Genomic DNA, 23,405 nt, shown 5'->3' on the forward strand with positions numbered 1-23,405 from the left:
TCATATAAAATAACTTGCCAGACTAACATTTCTGCTACATAGCAATAGCAAGGCTTCAGAAGCTTACTTTTGGGGCTCAGAGACTGCATTTAGATATAATATGCTTGGGTTTTCTCCTTAAGTCAGTCCATCAGGGCTACATGCTGAATGGGCATATCTATGCTAGAGTTTTTACTTCCCAATTGCCTTTTTGAGGGGAAAATAAAAATAGTCTGAGCTTCTCATTTGATCTTCCAAAGCCTTGGATTTCCTTTTTCCTTCCTATTTTGTCGAGAGTGTTAAACACAGTATTTTCCTAGGAACGTGAACAGCAAATCCACCTCACCAATTACTTTTATCTCTCCATCCTTTCCCATCTGGAAAAATAAGAAACAAGACAATCTTAGGATTTATACTAACAGAATCACAATTTTTAAAAAGAGATGAGATCATTAGATCACTATAAAGAACTACCTCTATTGTTGTAAATTAATTCAGTAAAAAACTCCTTTTAAAGTACTTATAATTTCCAGTCATTTTTAAATAGGTCCAAAGTAACATTTTTTGAATGAGGGAGGAAACTGCAGTTGGGTAATATTCCCAAAAGCCTTAAACTGCAGCTATTAGAACCACAGGGACTGTGCAAAACTACTTATGCACCCAGCATGGTCCCTGGCAAACAGTAGGTGCTTAATAAATGCTTATTGTTTTACTTGGGCTCTCAAATTCCTCATCTGTAACATGGGAGTAATAATACTTGCTTATTATCCTTTATCTATTATCTGACAGTCCAGATTTTTAAATAATATACCTCACAGGGCTGAGATATTAAAAGAATATGACTTTTAGGGGGCAGCTAGGTGGTCCAGTGGATAAAGCACCAGCCCTGGATTCAGGAGGACCTGAGTTCAAATCTGGCTCAGACACTTGACACTTACTAGCTGTGTGAACCTGGGCAAGTCACTTAACCCCCACTGCCCAGCAGGAAAATAAAAAGAATATGACTTTTAAACCTTAATGTGCTATGTAGAAGTGTGATATTATTTATCTCTTGAAATATACTAATTCTAAATATTCTTTCCACAATATAGTTGAAAGTTCAAATTCATTTTTGTCCTTAGTCTCTCCTTACTTTGTCATACTCCCAGAGAACATTCTCAAAACATCATTAATAGTCATTGGATTACTTTAGCTAATGACTACCCAACACAATTTTGTCTCTAGTAAGATTAATGAAGTAAAATTCAGTTAACCAGCTTTTTCTTTCATACTCTGTTACTGGAAAACATATGATGATAAAACAAGATGACATGGGTGATTTTATCCAAAAATCTGATTTCCACAGATGATACCCCTAAAAACAGCCAAAATTCCAAATTATCACAATTTCCCTTTGTTATGAAATATCACTAAATCCTCAGTCATCAACATAAGAATCAGCTAAATTTGCCACACCATACTTACTATGGCATTAAAGTAGGTGATTATGTTTTAGGAAGAATATCCAGAACTAGGAGTGATATTTTCAACAATTTTCAAGGAATCCCTCCAAAAACCTGAAATTATAATTAACTAGGTCACCTACTCCCCAAATATCCAACTTCACTTTGTTTCTCTGTGCCCAACCCCTGACAACAGTGTTCTCTTCACAGCTCATAGCCATTCCCTTTCATTCTACCTATTTGGGGGCCTTCCCCTAATCAGTAGAGTTGAGGCATGGAGAAATGAAGTGCTCCAGAATCCTGTACACATGGACAGACTCCAAGGTCAGGCTTCCTTCTCCAACTAATAAATTATCCCACACCAAAAAGAAGGTCTGACCTTCTATTTTACAGGCAGCTGCTAAAGATTAGGGCATGTTGACCATTTGTCTTCAATAAAAAACAAAAGTTGTTAGATGTTGTGTTAGGGTAAGTTGGACCTGAAAACTCAAGAATGTTTCCTATAACACGGATCTTGCAGTACAATTCCAGCTTTTCCTCCGTCCCTCACTTATTTCTCCGTGTTTTTAATCTTTTAGGTGAACAGCATTTCAATAAATGGCTTTGTTCAGTGACCATTGTCGGGGGGGGGGGAGATCTTATAGAGCAAATGTAACTCTAAAATTGGAAAAATTAAAAAAGAAATTGACATTCATCTCCATTGATCGATTTCTAAGTGAGTTAATGCTGCTACGATTAAAGATTGCCTGGCACAGAAATTGATATATTCCAAATCCTAAAAGTATAAATGGCTTCCCAATTCTCAATGGAATAGCATAATGGGAAAAGTCAATGAACATGGTTTCAAATCCCAGCTGTGACACTGCCTCAGTGATTTTGGATGAGTCACTTAAAAGCCCCTTCCTCTTGTACAAAATGAGGGGGTTAGAATTAATGGCCTCCCAGCTTCCTTTCAGCCAAAATTAAGGGGCAAGAGAGCAAGTTTTTTGGACCTGATAAGTGCACCTTGGATTGAGAGCCAGATGTAGGTTTTAGGTCTTTGCCCCATCACATGAGCTTAGTCTAGGGAATGAATGAATCAGTATGGACTTCTATTTCCTCATTTGTAAAGTGAAAGAGTTAGACTAGTTCATTTCTCAGGTCTTTACTAGCTCCCATAGTCTATTATTTACCAGGTTATAAAGATACATACATATATGAGTATATGTGTGTGTGTGTGTGTGTGTGTATATATATATATATATATATATATATATATATGTATACACACACAGTCACGCATACTGTCCCAAATGTCTTAGTGCAGTTTTAAGCTATACCCAATGTATAAAAAGATATATACATATCTGTACATACAAATCAATATTCATCCAACAAACCTTTATCGTGAACTAGACACTCCCAGCTTTCTTTTGATCTTTTGACCCCCAGATTTAGAACAAATAATTATTACCAAATGAAGGAAAAGGCACTTTTTTTCTCCTTCCTATTCAACTCTTTAATATTGGAATAGATATAATGAATACCTGTTTTAGTTGGCTCTTCATGCTATCAATTTTTTTCTGGATATGGCTATCATCACCCTTCATAGTCTACAAAAGGAAAACACAATGTCAAATGCGATGTCCATTTCCATGTGGTGTTTCTTAAATTTTATGTCCCTTAGTCTGAAGATGAGTCTGAGGCTTCTTTTGCTCAAAGACCAGAAAAGAATCCCATTGGTCATTTTTTAAACTGGTGACTTAGATTTTCCAAGCTAATTTTTTTGTCGTTGGGCCCCCAAATCCAGTCACTTCACCCATAAGAGACTGATTAGCCATGTGGAGTATTTACTCCACATTCTGAATTTAACCCAAGTTATGCCATATTATTCTTTTATTTTGTCCATCTACCTCAATAGTCAATCGGTAGCTAAATGACTCATGAACATATGCCCAGAAGATTCTCATAGTTTTAAGCTTCCACGGGAATAAGGTTAATGTATTTTTTAATTTGGTTCCTGCCTATAACATCACAAGGCACTCGCAAATATCCTTTGACATGCACCCATTATTTTAGCACCCTGTGACCTTAAGCAAGTTCTTCCTCCTGTCTGGGTCTCAATTTCCTCATCTGTCAAATGAGAGGACTTGGACTAGATAATCTATCAGGTTCTTTCTATTTCAAAATCCATGATCCTCTGAGTCTATTATGAAAACATACTATTCTGTTTTCTAGCCTTCCTTTCCATTCCTTCCTCCTCTCTCCTTGACTCTCTAGTTCTCAGATGTCTCAATCGCTCTCAATATATTTTAAGCTATGAAGAGAAATATCAAGGCTCCATTCCTCAGCATATCACCCCTTGCATTTTGCCAAGCACAAGTGAATTCACAAAGATCATCTCCTGTTTATTTTTAAAGGTCAGGATTTAAATAAAGCAAATCAAACTACATAAACACATTCCCTGACTTCAAAGGACTAGAAAGTTCACAGATCCTCTGTCTGACTTCAAAGGGGTCTCAAAGGGCATCGAGTGCAACCTGTACCCTACAACAAGAATCTCTGATTTCATTTCCCTGTCAAATAACCATCCAGGCTCTCTTTTAAGAACTTCCTACCTCCCAATGTAGCCTATTCCACTTTTGGACAGCTCCTAATTAGAATTTTCTACCACTGCAAAACCAGTCTTCTACATAACTTCCTCATCTGGTTCCTAGTTCTTCCGTGAGGGGACCAGCAGAAGAAATCTAACTTTTCTACCATGACAGTCTACAAGTATGCTGGAAATAACTCTGAATGGGAGAGATAATTAGGAGTAATTAAAGGAAGGTTGTCCTATAAGTAAGTAGAAGAGAATACTCACACATTTGTTCAGCTTGCTTTTCAGACCATTCAGGAAGGCCAACACATCTTGCATGTATGGAGGGAATTTTTCCTGGTAACTCATCAACACATCCCTCACAGTGAAGCTCAGAATCCCCTTCATCAAGTAACAGCGATCTTTGTCCTGCAAGATAAAATGCACATCAGTTGGAGTGAACCATAAACACAGAGCATCCCTCCACCCTGAGCCAAGTCAACTAGCATTTACTAAATCCTTATTATATGCCAGGTACTGTGCTAAGCACTAGGGAGAGAAAAAAAAGAAAGACAGACCTCAAAGAGCTTACATTCTTTAAAAAAAATTGTTTTTCACAAAACAAGCACTAACTGTTACCCTCAATACAGAAGCATGCAGTCTTGTTATGTAGAGTGTGGCCGTTACTTACTTCCACATCGCTGAATAGGGAACGCTCTAAGAATCGAGTGCTGGTATCATTATCCAACAAACTGCCCTGGAAGGGAAGAAGAACAATGTGAAGACTTGTAATATGGGAAGAGAATGAAACAAAGAAAGTAGGTAAACCAAATAGAAAACACAGGTGTTGATTATATATTGAAAATAGAAAGGTGGCAGGGGAAATGTCAAGGAATAAGGGAGAGAATGAAGTCAATGAACCAAGTGGTACCTCTGGAGATAGCTCTAAGTGAAATATCCCAGTGGCCAGTATAGCAGGTTTTCTAACTAACCAAAATATACTCTTGTGTTTGGCATATAAAACTTGGCTCCTTCCTCTCTTTCCAGTCTTCTTGCATTGGACTCTTCTCCATGCATTCTATCTATGACCCAGCTCACTGACCCACTAGAAGTGCCTCTGGCACAATACTCTATCTCCCCTTTCTGTGTATTTGCACTAGATGTCCCCATATTTGAAATTTTCTGACCCTTCACTTCCACCACTTAATTGACCTGTATTCCCTCAAGGCTCAAAGCTAACCTTCTTCAAGAAGTCATTCCTGGTCCTCTATCTTTCCACATCTCCCCTTTCAGATTACTTTACATTTACCCTGTAAATATCTTGTACATACCTAGTTAGTAACGTGTTGTCTCTTCTGATAGAATATACTCTCCTTTATGGCAAGGACTATGGGGTTGTGGTTAATTGTCTTTGTTTTGTTTTACCTTTCTTTGTAATCCTTAGTCTTGGGACATAGTAAGTACTTAGTAAGCTTTTGTTTTTTGTTTTGTTTTTTCCTTTAGATCAAAAGAATCCATAACACTGATTTGGAGTTCCCCAATATTTGCCCTAATCTTCTACTATGGGAAGGAAACAAAAAAGATTCTTTTTGTTTTTTGGTGAGGCAATTGGGGTTAAGTGACTTGCCCAGGGTCACACAGCTAGTAAGTGTCAAATGTCTGAGGCCAGATTTGAACTCAGGTCCTCCTGAATCCAGGGCCAGTGCTCTATCCACTGCACCACCTAGCTGTCCCAACAAAAAAAGATTCTTAAAGAATTCTACTCAATCTAACACTATGAACCAATTTTATTTCCACCTGTTTAGCTTCCTGGAGATGGGGAGAAAAAGTATCTCTTGTTTAGTCAGCAGGAAAGAGGGAGGGGATATTTTTCCTTACCTCTCTGGCAAGCAAGATGATTTGTTGGGTAATGAACCGCTGCTGAAAGAGGGACTTTTCGAGTTTGCAGGATGGTCTGACAACAGCCCCTTTTCCTCCCTGGGCCAAGAAGATCATGAGAAGGAAGCACAGAGCCCAGGTCTTCATGGGAAAGAAGCTCACCAAATTCTGCTGGGTTTCCATTATAATCAGGTGGTAGATCTCTAGTGATGGGCAATCTCAAGTAGAAGAATCTATTCTTAAAGGAAGAAATACAGAAACATTGGCAACTGGAAGTGGGCTATAATCAATTTTAAAACATCAACCAGGCTAAGTATATTAAAAGACTCACAGTTTAGATGAATCTCATTGTAATGTGAGCGTTGGAAGGTGCTACTTTTATAGATCCCAGGGTCTCAATTTTTTCAAATTATGATTTAAATATGACATCAGCACATTGTCTAATTTCCAGTATTCTTTTCTAAGAACCACTTAACCACTACTAGAGCCCACAAAGCATCCCCCTCCCTGGCTTCCTACCTTGAGATGCAAAGAAGTGTCCTTCAAGTTGTCCTTATCATAACACAGGAAGGGCTTTCACAAGCTAATCCAAGAAATTCTTTAACCCCAGTGATTTTTCAGAGAAAATAATTATGTTATCTTGATTAATTCCAGGTTTTAGTAGAATTGTCCCATGCTCTCCCACGGGGGCTGAGTAAGCATTTTGGTTGCAAACTCATTTTTCTACCAATTTCTTAGATTGTTATCTCATTGGGGTATTCTGAAACAAAGAAGCCAAAACCTATATTCTTTGCTGGTAGTTTTCCTACAGAGTGAGTTTAGAACAAGGATTCTTAACCTGTTTTGTATCATGAAACCCACTGGCAGTCTGGTGAAGCCTATGAACCCCCTTGTCAGAATGATGTTTTTAAATGCATAAAATAAAATTTTAAAAAAATGAGATTACAAAGGAAAGCAATTAAATTTAAATTCATTTATCATTTTTTTTAACCTGGGTTAAGAAGTCCTGATGTAGAGATATTTTCATGGACAAAGAATTTTTATGGAAAATAAGTTATAGTGTTTATTTTAACAATTTCCAAAAGCATCCTGAATTATAAACAGCATTCAAGATAAATTTAGAATTTAATTATCGTTTTGCATATTACGAAAGGGTTATTGAATAAGATAATACAACAAACTTAATACAGGTTGAAGACACCATGTAACATTACACTTGGTTTAAGTTTTATTATATAAAATTAATTCACACAGGTAAGTTTAAGAAAGAGCATATGATTCAAACTTTGCCTAAAGCATGAAGACAATGCAACTTCTGTCCAGTAGAAAGTAAATAGGGGCAGCTAGGTGGCGCAGTGGATAGAGCACCGGCCCTGGAGTCAGGAGTATCTTAGTTCAAATCCGGCCTCAGACGCTTAACACTTACTAGCTGTGTGACCCTGGGCAAGTCACTTAACCCCAATTGCCTCACTAAAAAAAAAAAAATTTTTTTAAATTAAAAAAAAAAAGAAAGTAAATAGACAATGATTGGGAGATATCTACTTTTTTTTTCCGTTGGTGGGCCAATGAGGGTTAAGTGACTTGCCCAGGGTCACACAGCTAGGAAGGGTCAAGTGTCTGAGGCCAGATTTGAACTCAGGTCTTCCTGAATCCAGGGCTGGTCCTTTATCCACTGCACCAACTAGTTGCCCCTGGAATATTTGATTAATTTTAAAAGTAGACATCTTGGGGGCAGCTTATGAGACTCCTAGACAGGGCTAAGCACTCCATTCTTAAAACATCTCCTCCTCTGCCCCCATTTGATTTTCTTCACTTTATTACATTATCTGAATACTCCTTGGAGTTTCATGTGGGTTAACAAGTACTCCCTTTTAAAATATAAATACTTGAGGATAGAATGGATACAGCGCTATTCATAAAAATGGGACAAAAGGGCTTCCGATGTGCAGGGTAGGTTCAATTTCATTTGACATTTTCATGTATGATTTGGAACAGGGGACATTGATCAGGGCACATAAAAAAGACACTTAACAGTAAATCTAATTATTTTCTGTAGGTACTGGGATAGTCCAGACATTAATAAACATCATCAACAACAACAACATCACTGACAAATTGGGAAATTTAAGGTTTGCAAATCACTTTACACGACATTATCTCATTTGATCCTCACAACAACCACTGAGAAAGTATTAGAAGTATTGTCCCCATTTTGCCGATGGGGAACCTGGGACTTCAGAGACTTGCACATGTTTATATAACTGGCAAATATCAGAGGTAGGATCTGAAGCCAGGTTTTTCCCATTTCCAGGCCCAGTACCCTTTCTAATAATGAGACCAAGAATGGAGCTTTGATCCATATACTTCTCTGTTGGCTTCACCCATGCTAGTCCATAACCACATGCTATTCCCTCAAGTTCAGTCAGTTGTGCTGTGTGTGGTAATGTACATGTGAGAGCTATTGATTTTACAATTACAATATTACAACTGAAGGATGAAGGTAAGCCAGCACCTCTAGGAAAAAGAAAAGAGAAAAAAATCAACTAGAATCACATCTGCATTCAAACATGTACAATGGTCCAGGTCTTGCCTTTTTGTTTTCCTTGTCTAGAAATTTCCAGGTCTAACTGGTTAAGGGGACAGCTAGGTGGCAAAGTGGATAAAGAACTGGCCTTGGAATCAGGAGCACCTGAGTTCAAATCCAGCCTCAGACACTTAACACTTACTAGCTGTATGACCCTAGGCAAGTCAATTAACCCTCATTGCCCCCCCCAGACACACCCACAAAAGAGTTGGCATCTCTAAGTCCATTTTGTCCTGGATTTGCTATTTTTGCTACATAATGCCTTGACAGGTAAAGTAGGGACACCCTCAGGCAAGCTATCTCCTTCAATATCTCCCTTCCATACCTCAGAGAACTCTTATAGCCCCAGTTGCCTCGTGTATGATGTGTATGACAGACGGCTAAGAGTATCTTTAGTTGAATTGTAGCACACTAGCATCCATTGTCTACTGGTGGAGCATATCATATTCTGCATGAATAAACTGAAGATTTTTTCCTGTCTGTCTATCTCCTGTGCTGGCTTATGGATAGTGAGGACCCAAGGAGAATTCTTGCAACAGTTCCATATTCAAACAATGAAGGTATGAAGAGAAAATAGGGAAGGTCCTCATTGGACCCTGTGAAGAACTTACAGGAAACGCAAGGGAGTAACACATAATGGGTAGGCATGAATGGGCTGAATGATTGTAATGAACACCAACTTCAAGGCGATCACAGATCTATCTGAATTATTTGAGTTTTTCCCAAGCTTGGGACATCCCTCCATGAATGTCAATGGAAAAGCAGAACTTATCAATTGGACTTAGTTGATTATTCTCTCCATCACCACTCCCTTTGCTCCCTCTAACCACCCCCACCCCCATACTGAGATGTTTGCTATTTGATGATCAGGAGATATTAGACACAGATAAACTGAACAAACTCCCTGGTTCAGAGCTTATTTCTCTATTGTCCATTCACTGATGTCCGAAATTTTACACTGAGAGAATCATGTTTTATTTTAAGACTTTGATTCCTATACCTGCTATCAGGAGATTTGTAGGCAGATCTGGGCTTGAATCCTGGTTTTGTCTAACCTTGGGCAATTTAACCTCTAGCACTCAGTTTCCTCTCCTATAAAATGAGAGGAGTGGTCTACATAGCCTCTACATTTTCCTTCCAGCTCAAAATCCTGCAATTCCATGTAACTCTCTAAACTTATTAAGTAAATCATTTCAAACGTGGTGTAAATGAATTTCAGGTGCCCTTCTTTAAAGTAGGTTTTAATAAGCCCACAATAAGGAGAGAGAATCCACAAGGGCACTAGTCTCCCCAAAGGGATACCATAGTCTGGGGTAAAGGTAGGATTGTTGTAAGACTCGAATGAGATCATAAATGTAAAGCACTTTGCAAATCTTAAAGGGCTATATAAATGCCAAGTGGCAGTGGTAGTGGTGGTGGTCGTTGTCGTCATAGTAGTAGTATCAATATTACTAATTAGAAGTAATATTTATATTACTACCAACCACCACCACCACCACCACCATCATCATCACCTACAATCCCCAGGCCACCAGTTTGGTGATAACTTCATTCCTTGAGCCTCTACTACCCTCCTGATGAGTTCAAGCAATGTTTACAGAGCTAAACAGAGCTGAGCTACTAAATGTCCCTCTGGGAGGTAAAATATGTGCGTACGTTTTAAGTTTAATTTGCATTATTAATCCTTTCTTAAGTCTAGATCAGCAACAAATCAATAAATCAAGTCCTGATTTGCAACAATTTCTGAGGTATAAACGCTCATACTGAAAATTTAACAGTGGGTTCTCACAAGCGAGTTGAACTAACTCCAGCACACTCCTGGGCAAAAGACAAAGAATGAAGAGTCTGGCCTCCGAAAATAAACTTTAGCTACTTTACAATTTTTGCCTAAGTCTATCTCAACTGCCCCCAGGCAACTTCCTGCTCTCCTTTCCCCCTTAGTGAAATGGCCACAAAGGACAAACTTGTCAACCACAGCCACCTTTCTCTTCTTCCTGATGGCTTAATCTTCTGACCTCTGGGGTCTTGACTCAAAGTCTGGTGAAAGACAGACTTTGAATCATCCATAAAGATAAAAGAAAATCATCCATCCAGAGATAGTTTCTTTTTTATCCTCTAGGTTATCGTGACTTCTTTCTAAGTATCAAGTTGGAAAATCTTTTGAGAAGGCAAGATGGTAGAAGAACACGGTTTGCCAATTTCTACTATTTCTATAATATTGAAACAACTCAGTAGAACTCCTTCCACAGATCTTTCTAAAACTTCTAGTCTTAGAGAATTACCTAACATTTAGAGACTTTAAGTGACTAGACCACAGTCATATAGAGAGCAAGCATGAAAGAAAGGATGTGAATCCAGGCCAACCTATCCATGAGGTCATGCTACTTCCTGTGCCTTATGTGAACAAAATTTGACAGTTGTATTGATAATACTGTTTCAAAATTTTTTCCCCATGCAAATGAAAACCACCCCACCCATTTGCAACCCCCATGGAAATGGTGCATTACCACAATCTCTCTTTCTAGTAATAGCATTGACAGTTGTATAAATAAGAAATCTTTATATGGACATGCTTATTATATTTTAATAATAGTAATAACCATAATAATAATAGTGATGGTAATTATAATAAAAATAATAATGTTTTATAGTGCTTACTATGTGCCAGACACTTTGATAAGTTCTGTATAATAACATAATGTAATAGTATAATAATATTATTAGGTGACTCCTATCTCCATTTTAAATATTATATAAACCATATATCATATATAAATATGGGTATATATGACTATGCATAGATATGTATGAACATGGGTGTTCATACATACATACACATATACTTCAAAGTTGTTTGTCTTTATAATATTAAAAGTACTGTACAGATTATTCTCCAGTTCACTTTGCTCTAGATCAGTTCAAATAAGTCCCCCAAGGTTTGTTTCACTGTACCTGTCCCTTTCATTATACTATGGCATGATAATATTACATTACATTCATATAACATTGCTAACTTGCATACAGCAAGTTAAAGTTTGCAAAGCACTTCACCTCTATTCACTATGCTGCAAGCAAACTAATATATACATAAAGTGTTTTACAAGCTTTAAGGTGCTATATGCATATTCCCTATTATGTGAATGTATAATGGAATGGTATTATGCTATGATGTGATGAAAGATGCAATGAAGGATTGGGAGAACTTGAGGAACTAGGCAGGATGAAGCAATCAATCTATACAATCACTCCAATATTGGAAAGACAAATAATTTGGAAAGGCTTCCGAATTCTGATCAATGGGCAATTAATGCCAAGCCATGACTACAGAGGATTGGTAATGAAGGATGCTACCCATCCTCTGGCAGAGAGGGAATATATAAAAGAGGTGCAGGAGGAGGTAGACATTTTTAATACAACCAATGAGTAGATTTCTTTTGTTTGACTATGCTTACTGGTTTTTATTTTTTATTGGGGGACGATTAGGGGGTGCTAGTGATAGCAATGTAAAAAAAGGAATAAATAATGATAAGAGCATCAATGAAATATTAAAAGTGCCAAAATAACAACTGAAGAAGATTTATAAGGAAATAGAGAGAAGTAGGGCAAATGTGGACTTAATATGCTGTGTACTTAAACTTGGGTTCAAAAACTAAATTTCACAGATATAAGATGGAGGAGGTGTGGTAACACATTTTTTTAAAAAAGATCTGGGGGCTTAAGTGGACCACAAGCTCAATATGAATTCAATTTGGCAGCCAAGAAAGGTAATATGATCTCAGAAAACATTAGGATAGGAATCATGTCTGTACAAGGGAGGTCATAGTCCCTAATTATTTTCCCTGGACAGATGATAACTAAAGTATTGTTCAATTTGGAGCACCATATTGTAGGAAGAACATTAAAAAGCTGGAGAGCATCAAGATCATGCCAAAGGAGGATCAGTGAAAGAATTAAAGGTATTTAATCAGGAACAAGGAGAAGAAAATAGCTGACTTCAAATGTAAGAAAGGCTGCTATATGGGAGGGGGGTTAGAATTGTTCTTCTTGGCCCCAAGAGGGCTGAACTATTGAACCTTGGGCGGCGGCTGAAAACAATCATATAGAGACTCAGTGTAAGGAAATGTAACAACTAGAGCCATTCAAAAATGGAATTGGCTGCCACAAAAAGTGGGCAAACAAAAGGCACAATGGCCCACTTTCAGTTAAATCAGAGTGGGAATCCTTGTGCACTTGTAGCTTGGGCTAGCTGAACTGTGAAACTCCATACAACGTGGAGAATCCATGATTCGAGGATAGTGGCTCCCACCATCAAGAGATTCTTCGTCCAATGTTAAAAAATAGAAATGACTACTTGATAACAAAATAGCTATCTCTATGTAAAAGGATGTTCTGAAAAGGTTTATTTTTTTTCTTCTTCTCTGAAGTGAATCAGGATTTACAACCTCCTCTAAGACCTAACTCCTCCAACTAACCTCCTCCTCTAAAAGCTTGTCTCTCCCTCTTTGTAAATTCCTTCCTCTCAAGCCTTCAAATAAGCTTAAGTCTCTCCTATTTTAAGAAAAAAAAAAATCTTCATGTCACAACCCTTTCATGCGAATGTCCAACATCTATTCTTCCTTTCCTTGTCATATTCATTGAAGGTGCAGTCAACTCCTACTACTTCTACTCTCTATCCACCCATTCATTTCCTCTATAACCCCAGTCATTTGGAATCCACCTCCAGGACTCTCTTGAAACCAACCACCTTTGGGTCACATGATGGATATATAAGGTAAGCCTTGATGCATCTCCGGGCTTGAGGTTATAGAGTATAGGACAGAAAAAGTCAGCAATGACTTCATACTCTAGACACAGTCATAGCTGATCTCTACTATATACCTTTATTCAATCTATCCCAGCTACCTTATGATAAGAGAATCTGCACAGAATAGTATGACCAAAAGGGTCATGACATAAAAGACAGGGACTCGGGAGAATAGTTTAGTCTCAATTCTGCCACTAACAAACATTTCATCTCTGAGAATCCCAGTTTTCTCATCTGTAAAGATGACCTTGAAAGTCCCTTCCTGTTCTAACATTTTCTGATGCGATTAATTCTAAAAGTGATTGCACTCTTAAAATCAGGGGCTTCTTTTCTATTAATTCCTGGTGGGTCTCATTGCCCCAGTTTCCTCTATTCCTACTCCACAGAGCTGTCAAACTCACATTCTTATAGAAAAGGTATGACTATGTTACTCACTTCAGTGACCACCCCATCTTAGGATAAAATACAAACTCGTATTTGGCATTTAAAGCCTTTCACAATTTGACCCCAGCCTCTCTTTCTAGAATGATTCATCTTTGCTTCCCAATTCCTCCTTCCTACAATTAATAGTTACTACTACTACTACTACTACTACTACTACTACCACCACCACCACCAGGATTACAACTACGACTAAGTCTATTACTACTACTACTACTACTACTACTACTACTACTACTACTACTACTACTACAACACATATTGTTATATAATGATACATAATAATAATAGCTAATAACAATAACTAGCATTTATATAACACTGACTATATGCCTGGCACTATAATTAGCACTTTACGAATATTATTTTCTTGGATCCCAACAACAGATCTGGGAGGTAGATTCTTTGCAGATGAGGAAACTAAGGCAAACAGTGGTTAAGTGACTTGCCTAGGGTCATAACTAGTGTCATATTTGAACTAGCAATCAAGGGTTCATGCATCACTGTTTTTCTTTTCTTTTCTTTTCTTTTTTTTGATGAGGCAATTGGGGTTAAGTGACTTACCCAGGGTCACACAGCTAGTAAGTGTCAAGTGTCTGAGGCCAGATTTGAACTCAGATCATCCTGAATCCAGGGCAGGTACTCTATCCACTGCGCCACCTAGCTGCCCCATCACTGTTTTTCAAAGACTCGCATACTTAGAAGGGACCTCAGGGGACAACTATTCCAATTCTTACCCACATAGGAATCCTCTCTACAATATAACTGAGAAGCAATCATGCAGCCTGTGCCTGAAAGTGAGCCCACTACCCCCTAGGAGGAGAAGCAACAGGGCATAAGAGAAACAGTGATGGACTTGGACCCAGGTAAAAAACCACCTTCTCATAGAGGCAAGCTCAGTTTCCTCATCTATGAAATGAAGGTAGTCTCTACCTCACAGAGAAGTTGTGAGGATAAAATGAAACCATGTACGTAAAGCATATTTTTTTCAAACCTTAAGGCACTCTATAAATGTTAACCATTATTGAATCCTGAGAATGTCCTTTGGAATTTTTTCTTCCATTGAACTAGTTTTGCCCTCTGGGAACAAACAGAAAAGTCTCATTCTTCTTCTATATCAAATATCATGTCCCCAATTCCAAATTCCTTCAACTAATCCCCCTAGGGTGTGATTTTGAGACCCTTCATGTTTTCTATCCTGCTAATGTTTTCCAACTTATCAATAGTCTTCCTAAAAGAGGATGGCCCGAACTGAAGGCAATATTCTAGATCTTATCTGACCAGGGGTCCTGGACTCTATGCCTTTTCAAAACAATCTACAATGAAGCTAGCTTTTGCAGCTGCCATATCATAACTTTGGCCCATATGTTGACCCATATTGAGCTTGCAGTACACTAAAACCTCCAAATCCTTTCCAGATAAATTATTACCTAGCTACACCTCTCCAATTTGATACTTCAAAGTTAATATTTTGAATTCAAGTATAACACTATACATTTTTCTCTATTAAACTCTGTCTTCTAAAATTTGTCCCGGTGTTCTAGATGGTTAGAATCTTTTTGGATCTTGAGTCCGTCATCCAATAGGACAACTCTACCTCTCCACTTTGCGTGTTGTAGTATATATCGAAATGTAGGGGCAGCTAGATGGCGCAGTGGATAGAGCACTGGCCCTGGAGTCAGGAGGACCTGAGTTCAAATCCGGCCTCAGACACTTAACACTTACTAGCTGTGTGACCCTGGGCAAGTCACTTAACCCCCACTGCCTCACTAAAAAAAAAAAAGTATATATCGAAATGCTTATGTTTGTTGATTAATAATTTCACAGTTTAAAAAAGAAATGTTTTGGGGCGGCTAGGTGGCACAGTGGATAAAGCACCAGCCCTGGATTCAGGCGTACCTGAGTTCAAATCCGGCCTCAGACACTTGACACTTACTAGCTGTGTGACCCTGGGGAAGTCACTTAACCCCCATTGCCCTGAAAAAAAAAAAAAAAAAAAAAAAAAGAGAGATGTTTTAAAATTTGAAGGGAAAAAAACAAATGAAAGAATAAGATGTATCACTGAACAAATGAGGCTGCTCCTAGACATGAGAAGAAATAGAGGACAGGGATAGCCCACCCCCAATACCTGGGGGCTGAGACAAAAAAGAAAGCAGAAGGGAAAGGACTATAAATAACCAACCAGATCAGCTCAGCATGAGTTGGATTGTTACATATATCTCAGGGTTCACCATCAATCAACCAAAATTATCGACTATTATTCAAAAGACTCCTCCTGATCTGATTTAATTCTCTTTTCCTAAGAGGAAGGATAGTGAAGAGAGCATTCTAAATGTCAGGTCATCTTTCTGAGTCAGATTATATAAACTTCTCCTCTATACTCCATAGAATAAGTATGTGTGTGTGTGTGTGTATGTGTATATATATATATATATATATATATACATATATATATATATATATACACACACATTATATACCACTATACTATAATATGCAGAATACTACTATACATATTCCATGTATATATGTATACACTACTATACATGATAATTATATATACAACTATATGTAATAATTATGTGCATTATAAAATTACTCAAAAATAGGAATTTTAAAAGGATGGGCTAAAGATGGAATCATATTTGACCCTAAGGGCTAATAGAGAAACTCTGAAGTTTATTGAGAAAGGGAGTGATCCACTGGCTGCCCCCTCCCCCATCCCTGGTATGTTGTCTTTCTTTATTCCTACCTCCAGTCTTCCCTGGCTTACTTCAAGTCCCAGCTAAAATCCTACCTTCTGCAAGAAGCCTTTCCCAATCTCCCTTCATGCTAGTACCTTCCCTCTGTGGATAATACCCATTCTATCCTTTCTATATCTTGTTTGTCCATGGTTTGCTTACATGTTGTCACCCCATTAGATTGTGAGCTCCTTGAGAGCAGGGGTGGTTTTTTTTTTGCCTTTCTTCATCTCCCCAGTGCTTACTTAGTGCAGCACCTGGCACATAGTAGGTGCTAAATAAATGTTTATTCACTGACTTGCTTTGGGGAAATCATATTAGCAGTTAGGTGAAGGATAGATTTGAGAAGGCAGAGACTTGAGGCAGAGACCAATTAGGAAGTTATTGGAAAAGTCCAGTAGAGAAATGAATAGAACATGAACTAGGATGAGTAAAGAGAAGGGGAAGGATTTGAAAGAAGTGGAAAGAAGAGTAGGAGGCAAAAATGACAAGTTTCAGAAACTGATTGGATACGTGGGGCGAGGGAGAGTGAGGTGGTAAAGATGACATCGAGATGGTTTACCTGGGTGACTGGAAATATGGCCGTGCTCTTGACAGTTATAGGAAAGTTTGGAAGAGGGTTGGGTTTGGGTGGAAAGAGAATTTAATGAGATCAGCAATGCACATCACACAACCCACCAATGCTTACTCATAGTGTGTGACTATGACTCTGTCTCACCCAAAATGAAAGTGTGAGGAGGGGAGGCAGGGCTAATACCACCCCTTAGCACAGAGACTCATCTTTGATGGGGAACCATCTTCAGTCATGAAGTAACTGAGGATGGGAGAGTGAGGAGAACAGGAAGTGGGTATGTTGAGGGAAAAGTTTTTACCAATGGCACCTGTGCAGCTGCTGTTTGTAGGTGTCCCAAGAGATGACAGTCCTTCTGACTGATGCCTCTACTAAACAGCAAATTTGTATTTAAACAGTAGTGCTTTACACAGTGTTGTTGGAAATGTGAAGTATGGGAAAGACTTTGGGCAGGTGAGGTGAGACTCTCTTTTCACTGCTAACCTTCGTTTGATATAAAAACAGCAATGATTGCCTCTAAGACGAGCGATTGAGAAAGAGCGAAAGGGGTCCATTCTGACATTTAAATGTTTGTGTGGGGGGCGGGGAGGGAGGGGGAGAGACAGAAACAGAGACAGAGACAGACAGAGACAGAGAGACAGAGACCCAAAATTTCTAGTTACACTGCTGAGGAAATAAAATATCAGTTCTGAACACTCTGGCTCATTTACTTACAGATAGGCCTATTTCCCTCCATTTACTCCCCAGGATGTCCCAGAAAACTCCTCACCAGTGACCCAATGAAAGCATGCTTGAAGGCAACATAGCTGCCTATTGGGATTCCCCTGGTTCACCCTGGTGGTTTAGTGTTCTCGACAATGACTTGTAAAACGAGGAGGATTTGGGGGAAAGAAGTGGAAGTCAGCATTGCTCTACCTCAAGACCCACAAACGCTTCCTTCTTTCATTTAATTGAACCCACAAAGGACGGATCAGAGTTCTACTTTCCTCTCTGGGCCTCAGTTTCTTCATCTGAGAAGTGAGGGGCTACAAGAGGGAGAGGTTGGACTGTATAATGGACTGTATAATCTTGGATCTCTACTCCCCTCTGTGCTTCTACAGCTTTATGAACAGAAGTGTCCAATGAGCATAATTAGTTCTTTAATTGTTCAACATATGTCATTTCTGCCTCCCTGAGCTAGATTGGAAGGTCCTTTAAAAAAAAATTCCTGAGCATTTAGCTAAGGACTGGCCACACAAGATCACTAAACACGAATTCACCTATAACCCCCCAAATATATTGTCATTGTATCTGAATTTGGGGGAGGTGAGAAAGGGCTGGAACTGACATAATTTAAAGTAAGAACAGGAATATGGGGAATTGGGTTGACACATTACAGAAACACACCAGACGTAGTATGTAAGCATCTGTGCAGTGGCCTTACACACATGCAGAGTAGGTAGCCACCTACATGGCATGATCTGGTAAGCTCGTCACAGTGTCCAACATTCAAATAACTTTTTTTGTATTTACTGAAGGCAGGTAAAAATCTTACCTGAGTTTGATCTTATGTGATAACATCAACTCATTAAAATAGATTTGTTTAATTTACATTTAGTTCACATTATCTTTAAGGAGATTAAAGAATAAGTAAAGAAATCAAACAAATAAATACAACCCTCTACTGAAGTTGTTAAAGCTCTTCATTACCTGCCCACCACTATCTCTCAAGTCTCCCAACACCTTACTCACCTCTGGCTACTATTCGACAAAATAACCCTGGTCTCTCACTGGTCCTTGCCCATGACACTCTCCCACACAGTCCCTTTTCAATGGTTGTCCCCCGTTCCTGGAATTCTTACCCCACTGATCTCTGTCTCTTGGCTTCCCTGAGTTTCTTCAGATATCAGCTAAAATCTTACATTTTGCCAGAGACACTGCCCAATCCTCCTTTTGTTTTTTGTTTGTTTTTGGTTTGTTTGTTTTTTGGTTTTTGCGGGGCAATGGGGGTTAAGTGACTTGCCCAGGGTCACACAGCTAGTAAGTGTCAAGTGTCTGAGGCCAGATTTGAACTCAGGTACTCCTGAAACCAGGGTTGGTGCTTTATCCACTGCACCACCTAGCTGCCCCTTTTTTTTGTTTTTGTTTTTTTTGTTTTCTGCCCAATCCTCTTTAAAGATAATGCCTTCCCTCTGAGATTATGTTCTCTCCCCTATGAGACTGTGAGCTCCTGAAGAATACTTTGAGAGTTGGGACGATTTTTGCCTTTCTTTATATCCCCTGTGCTTAGTAAAGTGCTCAGCAATAGTAGGTGCTAAAAAATACTTGTTGACTTGATTTAACCTGAAAACAACACTGGGAAATGGGTGATGTTATTACCCTCTTTTTACAGGTGATAAAACTGTCCAGAAATACAGAGTTCTATCCACTTAACCACACTGCTTTGGTAGTTTGCTATTCAGTAGAAAAAAGGGCTTTCAATTAACTACAACCATCCAATAATGGAGCAACCAACCTCTCTCCTCGTTCTGAGAACTTTCAATGAAAAGCTGGATGGAAACCTTTCAAGGATGTTTCAAAGAGGATTACTGCATCAGGAAGAAAGATGGAGGGACAGCTAGGTGGCGCAGTGGATAAAGCACCAGCCCTGGATTCAGGAGAACCTGAGCTCAAATCCGGCTCCAAACACTTGACACTTACTAGCTGTGTGACCCTGGGCAAGTCACTTAACCCCCATTGACCCACAAAAAAAATAAAAAAATTTTTTAAAAAAAGGAAGAAAGATGGATTCTTTGGCCTAAGGTCCCTTCCAAATTTCAGATTCTATAGAACAGAATTTGTTAATGCCTAAGAGATTTCTCTCTCTCCTTGTAGTTGAGACTTTTCATCAACATTAAATTCCAAAGGGGGGGGGGAGCAGCTAGATGGCACAGTGGATAGAGCACCGGCCCTGGATTCAGGAATACCTGAGTTCGAATCCGGCCTCAGACATTTAACACTAGCTGTGTGACCCTGGGCAAGTCAGTTAACCCCAATTGCCTCACCAAAAAAAAAAAAAAAAAATCCAAAGGGACTGGAAGGTGGTACAAATATCCTGATCACTTTTACCATTGAAACCCATCTGTCATTCAATCCTGAATGATCAACAAGTCCTCAAGTTAGTATTTTCCCTTTGAAAGTTCATTGTATTTTCATGCGCAATTGAAATAGAAAATTGCTTTCTGATTACAATGGAAATGTGAAGTCTCCAACCATAGCTTCACAAAATCCTTTGAGGACAATAATTACCATGAGGATTCCAGAAAATAAAGCAAGTTATTCCATTTCTCACTAAACTAATATTCCCAGCATGAAAGGGGACCTTGAAACTTAGTCTCCTCATTTGGAAATTATAGCCAGATTAGTATGAATCCCTTATGTGGTCTCATTATTCAAATTTGCATTTCATATTTCCTTGAGGTTGAACCAATGATCATATTTTATACAAGTATAACTTCAAATAATGCGAATTTTAGTATTTGCAAGCACTTAAGGGAATTCATTATTCACACTAACCAAGACTCAGCTGTACTCCCTAGAAGCAGTAGACAAACTTTGGCTCTTTACATGCTAAATGCTAAGAATCTGAAATCATCTCATAGTTAATCATTTATTGGTACATAATAAATCCATAGACGTTTACACATGTGATATAGATAGACAGATTCTCCCCATGTCAATGAATCTATGACTTTATCAGTATGAGTACTACCCCCTTCAAAGGTATAGACTGTGATCCATTCACATCTCCTCTTCCATATTCAATTCTTTGCCATGTCCTACCATCAATCCTTCATAGATCACCAACCCAATATACTGTAAGATTTCCTCTATGTCTTTCAACATTCCATGGGTGCAATGGCAGTATGTGCACTCTCTATATGTCATTTCTCACTTCACTACCCACTCTCTAGCCATCTTTTCCATAGCCTTAACAAGTCACCTTACCCCTGCACTTGTACCTTTTCTTTCTCCCCCCACCCATCCACATCCCACCTCTCCACTTCTAGAATTATGAACCACAATCAAATTACCTCTACCATTGCTCTTGGATGGAGTCGCCTCCCCTATTGCCCAAATGACCATGCCTGCAACTCTCAAGAACAAAGTGTCCCTCCCAAGCCACCACTCTTCTAACCTTTTGCATTTCTATTCCCATCCCTTAGCATAGTATTTAGCACAAAGTAAGGGATTAATACATGCTTTTTTTCATTTGTTCAGTATATGATTGATCCATATTTGATGGTCATAATTAATTTTAATTTATTATGATAGTTTAAATGAGGAGCATTCTCTATTCCTTGGAGGATAGAAGGGTAAAGGAATAGGAGAGGAGGGTGCATGAATTATTTCCAGTTTACTCTGGAATCTGGGATCTCACTGATGTTTGTGTTTCCTCCAAACACATAGATAGCAACCCATGCATACTTGTCTATCCCATGCACACATTGTGTGTTCCATAAACTCACCACTATAAGTTAGGGCCCTTTTTTGCCTTCTCTTGACATAGTGAGGACACCAAAGGAACACTCACACTGTTTATTGATTATCCCTTGCTCTTTCCATCCATGACTAGCCCATCTTCTTGTTCACTCACAGCATTTCTTTAGTGATTTCTTTTACCCCAACTCTATTTCAAATTCCCTCTGTGTAAATTGTCTAAACATGCCTACCATGCACTTCTCTATTGCTTTCGTAATTACTTTCGATTTCCAATTTAGCCTCTTTAATTTACATGTGTGAACAGGTCATTGAAATTATGTGGATAGAGACCTGAGCTCTCAGGTCCAATATCTTTACTTTAGGGCTATGGAGGAAAAAAATGCTTGACTAGGAATGGAAAGTCAATACCAGTCAATTCAGCAAACATTTGTTAAATGTCTACTGCCCCTGGGCTACCAATAGCTTTAAGAAATGTAAAATTTAGACAAGACAGGTCATGAAGTTGATCACAGAGAGATATATACACAAATGACTATAATACCCATTAATATATGATACATGTTTGGGGAGGCCCTAAATAAAGTATTATCGGTAGTGCTATGGTTCTATAGGATACTGTAGTGGCATACTGGTAACTGTTTAACAACAAGCTGTCTGAAATTAACAACCAGCTCTCTGAAACAAAAGTTTACAGGGCACATTTTTAGCTTTAATCTGCACTATTAACATTTTCTTCGTTGCTTTCTTAAGTCCGGATGATTAACAAACCAAAAGTTCAAGCCCTAATTTATAACATTTGCCTATTTCTGAAGTATACATGCTCAAACTGAAAATTTCACAATTGGTTCTTTCTAGCCAGTTTGAGCTGGCTCTAGCACACTACTGGGAAAAGTCATTCAACTTCCCCTCTCCCCAACACACAAACTCACACTCTTAGCATAGGAAAAATAATGGTAGGATCTGTGATGTCTGCTCTTATGTTAAATCAAATGGTTATTCCACTCAGAAGAATCTGGATGTCACATTCCTTTAGGCAGTTTTACCTGCGTGTTCAGAATAAGCCACATTATCAGAAATTCCATCATCTTCAGATCTAATAACAAGTATTATGGGAGCTGTTATTTAGATGCAGAAATTGGTCAAATGCCCCTCTTTGAAGTGGTTTGGTACTCTCTCCAAAATGGTGGTCACTACTGTTGAAACTTCAAATGGTAGAAGGAAGCATTGAAGCCTTTTGTCCTTGTTTGCAGGAGGGATGGGATCAATAATAGGTCAAAAGATTATTTTCTGGTTAGTCTTTTATGATTATTCTCCTGTCCATCAGATTTCCATGTTACCAGTCAAAAGAATATTATGCCCTTCACCTGCATGTTCTGAGGGTAAAAACACCCGAACTAGATGTTGAGCAAGGAACTATCAAACATATCATCTGGAATCTCTAGGCCCATCTCTCCCTCCATCCCAAGAGATATGGTCAGCCTCAGCAATCTTTGGATATTTTGATCAAATCAGGAGTTATAATAAATGTCCATTAAGTCATTTCTCATTTTGAATCGTGTGCCAGACTACATGATTTAAGCCCATTGTCCAAGTATAAGAAGCATTCATCATTACAACATGCCCCAGTAACGCCTAGTCCCGTGTGAGGGGTGTAAGATCTGCTGGGGACCCACCCATGTAGGCAAGGCTAGTTAGTCTCTAAAAGGTAGGGAAGCTGGGACAGCTAGGTGGCGCAGTGGATAAAGCACTGTCCCTGGATTCAGGAGTACCTGAGTTCAAATCTGGCCTCAGATACTTGACACATACTAGCTTTGTGACCCTGCACAAGTCACTTAACCCCAATTGCCTCACTTAAAAACAAAAAACAAAAAAAGGTAGGGAAGCCGTCACTGAGACCTGATTAGTACAGGGCACTAGGGTTAGTGGGCATTGATACAGTTTCTTCAT

General features: G+C 38.7%; 1 protein-coding gene across 1 annotated transcript in view; it reads right to left on the reverse strand.

Moving 5' to 3' along the window:
- Positions 1–223: 223 nt before the first annotated feature.
- Positions 224–23,405, reverse strand: part of IL22 (interleukin 22) — a 35,846-nt gene continuing 12,664 nt past the window's right edge. The window contains exons 3-8 of the mRNA XM_043967682.1: positions 14,423–14,498; positions 5,857–6,059; positions 4,670–4,735; positions 4,264–4,407; positions 2,948–3,013; positions 224–356 (exon numbers count right to left, since the gene is read on the reverse strand). Coding sequence (XP_043823617.1) covers positions 279–356; positions 2,948–3,013; positions 4,264–4,407; positions 4,670–4,735; positions 5,857–6,059; positions 14,423–14,498 — 633 coding nt within the window. The 3' untranslated portion in view covers positions 224–278. The remainder of the gene's footprint in view (positions 357–2,947; positions 3,014–4,263; positions 4,408–4,669; positions 4,736–5,856; positions 6,060–14,422; positions 14,499–23,405) is intronic.

The sequence above is a fragment of the Dromiciops gliroides genome, chromosome 5, assembly GCF_019393635.1.
Source record: "Dromiciops gliroides isolate mDroGli1 chromosome 5, mDroGli1.pri, whole genome shotgun sequence".
NCBI lineage: Eukaryota > Metazoa > Chordata > Mammalia > Microbiotheria > Microbiotheriidae > Dromiciops > Dromiciops gliroides.